Genomic DNA, 9920 nt, shown 5'->3' with positions numbered 1-9920 from the left:
AAGCAAAGTTTGTTAATAAAGTATATAAAAAAACAGCAATAGCGAAAAATGTTTTTTCACGTAGTAACCTCCAATTCTAATAAAAAATAAGCATGTGGGGATAAACAGGAGGAATTAGAATCATAAAATATAACTTTTATTCCAAATATATTAAAAAGTATTTATCCATAGTGTTAATCTGGCCAAGAAGTGGACAGATGGAACTGCATGGCCAATTTACCCGCGGTTCAATCTTACCATGATTCAGACGTATCACAGCTTAAATCAAGTGGGTATAAGGGGCACACGGAACTAGACTGTCCCTAGGTACACCCCTTTTTCGCTCCCGCCCTTACAAGGGCAGTCCACAGCTGTCCTTGTGTCGCGACACATACGGCCAGCCCGCACACGAGATCTCCGGGTCCATCACTAGGACAGGAGATATGCGGTTCTCTATATATACTTGTGAAGTTTGACGCACAGGGTACTTCACTCCTTTTGCATGCCACTTAATGCTTTTTCACTAACCATCTGAGGAGTCGGGAGACGAAACGCGTCAGGGAAGGTGACGCCAACAGGGGGCATGCGTTATTACTGACAAGGACAGCTGTGGACTGCCCTTGTAAGGGCGGGAGCGAAAAAGGGGTGTACCTAGGGACAGTCTAGTTCCGTGTGCCCCTTACACCCACTTGATTTAAGCTGTGATATGTCTGAATCATGGTAAGATTGAACCATTATATTCTAGATATACCTGAGGCTTTATAGGTGTATCTGCTAAGTACATACACTTGCATTTCACTTCTGCGGGTAAATTGGCCATGCAGTTCCATCTGTCCACTTCTTGGCCAGATTAACACTATGGATAAATACTTTTTAATATATTTGGAATAAAAGTTATATTTTATGATTCTAATTCCTCCTGTTTAACCCCACATGCTTATTTTTAATAAAGTATATAAAAACAATATTCACCACATCCTCCAACACACTATATGAAAAATTATCTCAAACTACGGTTTTATTTTAGCACAATTTTTGCTGCAAATCTTTATTTTCCCAGTGAAACCCACTTGTGACTTGATCCACCTGTAAAGTCAGAGATTACATTCAGCCGGTCAGATTGAGAGTGGCTAAAAGTGAAACCATTATAGGAGTCTGCGGTTTGGACGTAGTTAATCTTACAGGTGACGCAACCATGACGCCATAGTGTGAATACACCCCTCTTGGTTCAGCTCCTACCGACTACAACAAAACCCGCACCCGGCTCACGTCACCGCCCTTGTCTGGCGCATAGCCTACAATATCCAGGCTCCACCCCTAATGACAGCGTGGAAGCAGGGGTGTGCCCAGACGTGGAGGAGACGTGCGGTGTTATTGGCTATTGACGCGTTGTGTTTCTAGAGTGGGCGTGGCGGCGTCTTCGTAATCTTTTCCGGGTCGTGTGACCCCTCCCTTTTGCCGTGTTGCCAGGTTTCTGGATCCCGGAAGCGGATCTGACAGAATTGCTGCTGTGGCTGCTCCGGTACATGGTGGTAATGATGATGGCAGCGGCTTCCGGGGCAGAGGAGCTGGAGGCTCGGGAGAGGCTGGCATTGTGGGACCGGAGGTCAGAGCCGCTGGCCCCGCTGTCAGAGAGGCAGACGGACTCCGTGCTGGAGCTGAAAGCGGCCGCAGAGGAGCTGCCAATCCCTGCAGAGGTGAGTGACAGCCGGGGAGATGCCCGCCGTGTCTGCCTGGCACTGCCATGTTTGTGCTGTGTGTTGTACTTGTCTTCTAGATGACACAGACATCCCAGGGTCACATCCCTGCCCCCTGTCAGTTCTTACCCCCTCGCCCACATCCTCCACCTCACCCATTACTGGGGTGCACAGCGGTGACACCCTATCGGTCAGTTTCTTGTAGGATTTCTTCCTGTTCTCTTAAAGGGCTTGTACAGTTTTAGAAAATCACAGCACTGCTCTCCCGGAAACCTGATCCACAGCTTGTCATCACTCTTGTCACCCCTCCAGCCATGTAACTCCTCTCCTGTATCCTGCATGACAACAATTCCAGGTCATCTTTTCCACCAGCGCTGATCCTTGTCTATTGCGTTAAGAAACTTATGTCTGAAATGACAGCTGGGTGTCACCATTCCTCCAACCCCGCAGACTGATGTACAGAGCATTGCACGGACTACGGCAGATCCTGTCCTCCTCATTGGTAACTTGTCTATTTATGACACAGAGTAACCGAGGGGCAAGACAAAACAGAGGTATAAGATGAGATTCTCCAGATGTGCCAGGAGAAGTGATGGCTCCTATTTTGGTTACAAGTGGTAACACATTGAAGAGATGTGGCTGTGTTAATGGAAGAATCAATCCATGATTTCCGATCCTATATAATCATTTTAATCAGGCAGCGGCATTCTCCGTGGATTGAAAGCGCTACTGCAGAATATATTTCACAGATTCAGATTTAGCTCCTTGAACGGATGAACGCAGCGTTTATTGCAAATTTAATGTCATCCAAAGTAAATCGCATGTAACTGCGTAATGGTCAACGTGTTTCAAGTACTACACGTGCTCTTATTTATGACAGGATAATCGCTACTGCATAATGTCCGTAAAGGCAACCAAAATAGAAAGCGGGTTCCTAGACGGTGATGTTACGGAGGTCTATCTGCTTCCCATTCTGGCGCAGTTGTCTATGTGTCTAGGCTAACACCACTGCCACTGTACCAGCTTGGATAACACCACTGCACCTTTGCCAGCTAAGCCAGCAGCGATGCTAACATTTAAGTCGGAGAAAGTTTAGAATATCAATGATAATTTAGAATAATAATGCATACCACTGTCTGGGCGACATTCAGGTGTACCCCCCTCCCTACAGATATTGCGCCCAAGGGCCTACACCTACCTTAATCCCGCCCTCGCCTACACCTACCTTAATCCCGCCCTCGCCTACACCTACCTTAATCCCGCCCTCTACCACACTATAACATCCTGAAGAGCCGCTCATAGACATTTTCTTTACAAACTTTTATAGAAAGCATTCACCAATGGGTAAAAATTAATTGGAGCTACATGATACAGTATCATTGTCCACCAGCTTTGGCAACACTCCACTTTTGCTTTGCAAGCCATTGGAAGACATGTCCATCCATCATATGGCCTGTCATTCTCATTCAAGGAACCAAACCAGCCGGAAAAGAGAGAACTTTATTTACATTAGAATCTATGGCTTCACTGGTGGACAAACTGGACATTAATGACTTGTCCATCCATCATGTGGTCTATCTGCAGCTCAGTGTCTTTCATGAGTTTGTTGTACACTCTATACCCGTGGTGGCGAACCTATGTCACAGGTGCCAGAGGCGGCACTCGGAGCCCTTTCTGTGGGCACCCAGGCCATCACCCCAGCATGAAGTTCACCAGACAGGACTCAAAGAATCTACCTGCAGAATCTTCCTACAATAATAGACAAATTTACGCTCTTCCTTTCAACTGCGTTGGTGTCCTTAGGAGGCTGAAGGATTGAAAGTTTTCAATGAACAATGAGAAATAAATAACTGCTTAAATTGCTGTGCTGGCACTTTGCAATAAATAAGTGACTTTTGGTTGAAGTTTGGGCACTGAGGCTCTAAAAGGTTAACCATCACTGTTCTATACTATGTGCTGTGCTTGATAAGCAGTAGAAAGACAACAAGGTTTGTCTAAGCACTGAGGTATCTGCAACTTCCCCTTAGAAACCTCAGTGAATAGGTAACAACAATCCTGGAATATCCCTATTCGGGGACTATTTTTGCAGTTTTCCCAAGGATATCAATCAGCAGGCGTATAGACCCTAATGTAAATAGACTTTTTTTTTCCACCCCTTCAGTTACTTTTTATCACAATTGTTTGACAGATAGGAAAGAGAAGTCATTAAAAAAACATATGAAAAAAACCCCAAAACATTGTTGCAATGAGCTCATATACAATACAATTCTCTGTGTGTGATTGTTTTGTTCTCTGCTTGTTCTTTTAAATAATATTAATATTATATAATATTATATATTTTTCTAACTTGCATTAAAACATTAAACAGCACTTTAAATACATAACCTTTATTCTCTACTTCCTCAGCTCCCCATAGAAGATTTATGCAGTTTGACCTCCACTTCATTGACTGTAAGCTTATCAGGAGCTGTTCCTGAGTCTACTGAAGGCATCCTGCAGCAGGGATTCTCCGCACTTGGAATGGAGGATGATCGAATTGAAACGGCACAACAAGTATGTTCACTATAGAGCAGACCTGGACCAATCCAGCTCACATCAGCTGCAGACATGCTATGGGTGAAAACATCTGCATAACATGTCCATTTACATGGAGAAATAACCTGTAGCTTCTGCATGAAATTTTTGAAATGTAACTGAAAGGAATGCTGAATGATGCTGCGTTTTATGCTGTAAATCTGTGTGCAATATGAAGTGTCTGCAGTTATCTACAAATATTTGTAGACGCTTTCACTAAGGCAGGACCAACTGGACAAGCCAAGGCTGGGCGTTGGCATCACAGGATGGCTTAGAGGGACTTGTGGTTCTGCATTCTGTCACTTGTGTGAGTCTCAGATCCCCAATCAGATATGTATCTTCTATCGCTGTGGTGGAAAAACTATTGCACGGGTGCCAGAGGCGGTACTTGGATCCCTCTCTGTGGGCAGATAGGCCTTCGACTCAGCACAGAGTTTGTCAAACAGGTTGAGTTACTCAAGTCTTCCTCCTGCAGGATGTGCTGCATTTAGGGTTATTTTAATGCAACACCTCATTGGTCTGCAGGCTTAGCAAGTAGCTGTGGGCAGCTCTGAATTATCAATGGAGCTACCGTATATATACTCGAGTATAAGCCGAGACCCCTAATTTTACCACCAAAAACTGGGAAAACCTATTGACTCGAGTATAAGCCGAGGGTGGGAAATGGATTGGTCACAGACCCCCCCCCCCAGTATATAGCCAGCCAGCCCCCTATAGTATACAGCCTGCCCCCAGTAGTATACAGCCATCCCAGCCTGCCCCCAGTAGTATACAGCCTGCCCCCAGTAGTATACAGCCTGCCCCCAGTAGTATACAGCCTGCCCCCAGTAGTATACAGCGCTGCCCAGCCTGCCCCCAGTAGTATACAGCGCTGCCCAGCCTTAAAAAAAATAATACATTTATACAGGCGGTCCCCTACTTAAGCACACCCGACTTACAGACAACCCATAGTTACAGACAGACCCCTCTGACCCCTGGTGAAGCTTTCTGAATGCTTGACTATAGTCCCAGATTGCAATAATCAGCTGTAAGATGTCTGTAATGAAGTTTTGATAATCCTTGGTCCCAGTACAGCAAAAAATGTTTAAACTCCAATTGTCACTGGGGCCAAAATTTTTTTTGTCTGGGTCTACCATTAGAAAATATACAGTTTCGACTTACATACAAATTCAACTTAAGAACAAACCTCCGGACCCTATCTTGTACGTAACCCGGGGACTGCCTGTATAATCACCCTCCGGTGGCCCCGATCTGCAGCGCTGCTCCCCCAATGTCCGCGCGGGTCCTCTTCTGCCTTCCGCGCCGTCTACTGTACATCGCGCTGGGAGCCGCCATTGCTCTCTCCCGGGCGGCGCCTAGTATGACGTCAACAGCGGCGCCCGGGAGAGAGCAATTGCGGCGCCCAGCGAGATGTACAGAAGACAGAAGACGGGCGCAGAAGCCAGAAGAGGACCCGCGCGGACATCGGGGGAGCAGCGCTGCAGATCGGGGCCACCGGAGGGTGAGTATATAAGTTTATTATTTTTTAAGTCTTTTTTAAGTGTTGTATTTTAACTTGTGACTCGTGTATAAGCCGAGGGGACATTTTTTGTGCTGAAAAACTCGGCTTATACACGAGTATATACGGTACTTCCTTTTCAAGGAAGGAAAGCTACAATGATAATCCAAATTACTGCTCCTTCTTTTGGTATTGGCGTCCTTAAGACGTTAATACTATGTGTCAGAGCTGGGAATAATAAATTACTGATCAAATCGAACTTGTAGTTCGGGCACTCAGCCCCTAAAAAGGTTCACCATCGCTGCTTCATACTGATAAACATAAATGAGCATCTTTTCTGACTATCAATGCTTTTTTTTTTTTTTGTAGTTCTTTTCTTGGTTTGCTCAGTTACAGACTCACATGGATCAAGATGAAGGGGCAAAGTACAGGTATGTTATATAATATTCTTGTGACCTTTTATCCACATGTAGAGGGGTTACAGAACATTCAGTTTTGCTAAATATTTGAATTTATCATTACTGGTTTCATTAGGGAGATGAGAGAATACCTGTCTGGTTTCCAGGATCAGTGTGACGCCATATTGAATGATGTGAATATTGCTCTACAGCATTTGGAGTCTCTACAAAAACAGTACTTATTTGTATCAACAAAAACGGGAACACTACATGAAGCTTGCGAACAGCTACTAAAGGAACAGGTATTTTTAATTTTTCATAGAACTCTAGAGTGGATCAGGGGTACTTGGAGGCTTCCCCAGTTGTACCCCATAAATTGTCAGAATGGGGAGGGGGGTCTAACTTTCAAAACTCTCCCACAATCTCATATTTATTTAATATCCTGTAGCTAAGAGGTACATATTATTAATGATGCAACCCCATTAATCACTGTGGTGTCTGCAGGTCAATAACTTATGTTTACATTCCGTAATTGATTGCTTAAGGTACAACCAGTTCGGTGTGATGGGTTCCCTTTTAAAATAGCGAGAGAGGAAAATTACCTATAATTCTCTCCGTCCCACAGGCAGTGGTAGAGCCCGTACAATATTGTCCTGATGTCAACCTTTGGCGTGTCAAAAGTAGATCAAACTCTACGTCCTACTCCTAGGACTACTCGTATGTAGGTGTGTGACGTTCAAGATGTTTCTGATTATTTGCTATTTTTTCTCTTTAGTCTGAACTTGTGAACCTCGCAGAAAGCATTCAGCAGAAACTCTCCTACTTTAACGAACTTGAAAACATAAATACAGTGAGTATCTGCGTGTATGACAAGATATGATATTATTACTATATGTTTATATGTATGTATTCTCTGACCTCCGACAGAACTTTATCTACAGGTACAGGTCAGACAATAGATTTAGATAATGGACAACGATTAGAAAAAGCTGCAGAATCTTCTCTTTTATAAATCTGAATTTGCTGATAACTCATATTCTGCATGGAAACGGTTGCACATGCTAGGGCACATCCCTTTAAGGCTGCGTTCACATGGGCCATTTACAATGCTCTCTGAAACGCAATACAAAAGCTGGGGAGAGGAGATGTGGCTAATTACATTGTGTCAGCATTTGCGTTTACAAAACAATGTAAGCACAGTGTTAACGCACTGCATTTACATGTACTTATTCAGACAACAATGAGTTTTATAAACGTAACGTTACAGCAGTGTAAATCGGAAAATCTAATTTTCTCAGCTGTTGTATTGCATTTCAAAATGCAATGTACACGCTATGTGTGAATGCGGCCTGACAAAGGGCAATGGTAACATTTCAAGGAGGGGATAACACAAGAATCTTAAAAATAAAATATTATGGTTGCTTTCACATCACATTTTATCTGTCAGAATGTAGATGTTGTTAGGGATTTTTATGCAGGGCCCCAACAGCCCTCTTGACTTTTGTAAGGTGAGTCCTAATTAACCCTTTGAGGGAGGATGAGATAGCTGCCGGCAGCGAGCTGACAGAGTAAATGAAAGACACAGTCGGTCTTCCGATGCACTCAAATCCCACTGTTTATTTCAAACAGATACAGCTATATTTTAACACGTAGAGATCAGCATTTGGGGTGTTGATAAGGCACTTAGATTCTATTGGCCATTATGTTTTTGTACCAGCACATTCTGGGAAAAATGACTAGGCCTTGTTTACAGCCATGCTTATCTACACAATGGCTCCTAGAAGCTTCTTCATAACCAAAATAAATAACAAGAATACAGAGGCCCGAAGGACGGTAAGAAATGCCAAGGATATTGTGAAAAGGCAAACAACAGTTTAAATGAGAAAAATAGCTGAATTAAAACATTTAACTCTATAGCTTCTAAAAGGGAAGCATACCCCCCCCCCCCCAAGGTGGCCGCTGTATCTAAGATGGCGGACAGTAGTCAAGATGGCGTCCGAAACCAGTGCAACCTCCTTAACAATGTATTATAGATTGTGCCTTCGAGCAGCCATAGTGCATGATGTAAAAGCTACTATCTTCATTTTTGTCTGCTTTCTGTTTCCTTCAATTTAGGAAAGCAGAGTTTTATAGTTTACCTATGTGCCCTCCTAAACAGAGAATCCGTAAAGTGTTTTATCCTTTCTTGCGTTACCTTTGTAACACTTACTATGTGAGACTGATGCGCTCAGATAACCAATCATGTGTATTTGTGTATATCCTCTGCTAGGCAGATGGCAAAACAATGCCCTCAGGCTAGTGGGTATATGATTTGTTCTGATGTTGGAGAATACATGTATGTTGATGGCAGTGCTATAAACTGACAGGATATGTGTTGTCTCTGGTCTTTTCTGCTTTTAGAAGTTGAATTCCCCAACATTATCTGTGAACAGTGAAGGATTTATCCCCATGCTGTCAAAGCTCGATGACTGTATATCTTATATCTCAGCACATGTAAGTTGAAGTCTTCTCCTTAAACTAATAATACTGGTTTCAGGTGGCTGTGCTTGATCCATGGAACAGTGCAGATGTTTATCCCAGATGAAAAGACGCAATGTTTTCCTTATTCCATCCTGGAAAACATATTTGCATATTTCCTATGATCCGCTAGTGGCTGTAAGCCTCCACACTCCTGCAAGGCTGCCCTTGTTGGCAAAGTCTCCATACTCTTACTTCCAATCCTTTGTACTTTGGTAGCCAGAGGTTAAATAGAGGAAAGTTGAGAGTCCTCAGTTGACCTTTTATTGCCTAACTAAAAAAAGATTATGACAATTGCAAGCTACTCAGGTCTCTTTATCAGGCATGGTAGAAGACAATATCTACATGGATGTTCAGATGTTGTTTTATACCATCCCTGATGGTAATGCCTACGTAGCCTTGAAAGCTTGCAATTGTTATACCTTTTTATTGCCTAACTAAACCAATTATCAACATCTGAGGACTCTCAGTTTTCATCTATCCCGGGTAAGGCATTTTTGCAGGGACTTAAACTTGGAGGGATCATAGAAGGTATGTTATGTAAGACTATGGCCCTTTACTGATTTTGTCTGAAAAGTGTTGTAATGTTTTTATTTTATATTTGTAAAATAGTTTAGATTAGTTAGTTGCTTTGTCATAGTTGAGGGTTGTCTCGGCTGCCGTTGATGTGTTGGGCTATACTGCTAATAATGGCAGTATATGTATCTGTATACTGCATGACAAGCTAGTAAGATCCTTTTTCTGTGAATCTTGTGGAGGTGCTGGTACAAACATCCACACCTGTAGACCTCTATTATTCTAACTAACTAATGCTAGATAAATGTCGTTAGGCTCCGGTTCAGATCTGAGTACGTGTGAGAGACAGATGTCTTTGTTGCCGTCATTAGATTCTAGAGCATTGGTAGGGAACCTATGGCTCGGGAGCCAGATGTGGCTCTTTTGTTGGCTGCACCTGGCTCTCGGACAGATCTTTAATAAATAGTGATGGCTGCTGTGTGTCTCTGAGACTTATCACTGGACACAGGCAGCAATGTTACCGCTGCCTACATCCTTTGTACGACCCAGGCGCCATCGCCGCCATCGTCTAAACCTGGGTCAAAGATAAGAGCGTTGGAGCGATGAGGAGCTGGCTGAAGGGAGCGCTGGTAAGTGATTAATCTTTTTTTTTTTTGCTGTGACAACCTATCTACCCGGGGACATGTGCTTTGGCTACTGAGCTACTTGGGGGGCTTATGCTGGGGCTACCTATCTAATGGG

General features: G+C 43.4%; 1 protein-coding gene across 1 annotated transcript in view; it reads left to right on the top strand.

Moving 5' to 3' along the window:
• The first annotated feature begins 1386 nt into the window (after positions 1 to 1386).
• The window catches only part of COG3 (component of oligomeric golgi complex 3), a 53248-nt gene continuing 44714 nt past the window's right edge, over positions 1387 to 9920 (top strand). The window contains exons 1-6 of the mRNA XM_072135247.1: positions 1387 to 1676; positions 4083 to 4229; positions 6118 to 6179; positions 6283 to 6448; positions 6922 to 6996; positions 8547 to 8639. Coding sequence (XP_071991348.1) covers positions 1506 to 1676; positions 4083 to 4229; positions 6118 to 6179; positions 6283 to 6448; positions 6922 to 6996; positions 8547 to 8639 — 714 coding nt within the window. The 5' untranslated portion in view covers positions 1387 to 1505. The remainder of the gene's footprint in view (positions 1677 to 4082; positions 4230 to 6117; positions 6180 to 6282; positions 6449 to 6921; positions 6997 to 8546; positions 8640 to 9920) is intronic.

The sequence above is a fragment of the Engystomops pustulosus genome, chromosome 2 (genome assembly GCF_040894005.1).
Source record: "Engystomops pustulosus chromosome 2, aEngPut4.maternal, whole genome shotgun sequence".
In the NCBI taxonomy this organism is placed as follows: domain Eukaryota; kingdom Metazoa; phylum Chordata; class Amphibia; order Anura; family Leptodactylidae; genus Engystomops; species Engystomops pustulosus.
The sequence above is the reverse complement of the archived record's forward strand: the minus strand, read 5'-3'. Positions and strand labels throughout refer to the sequence as shown.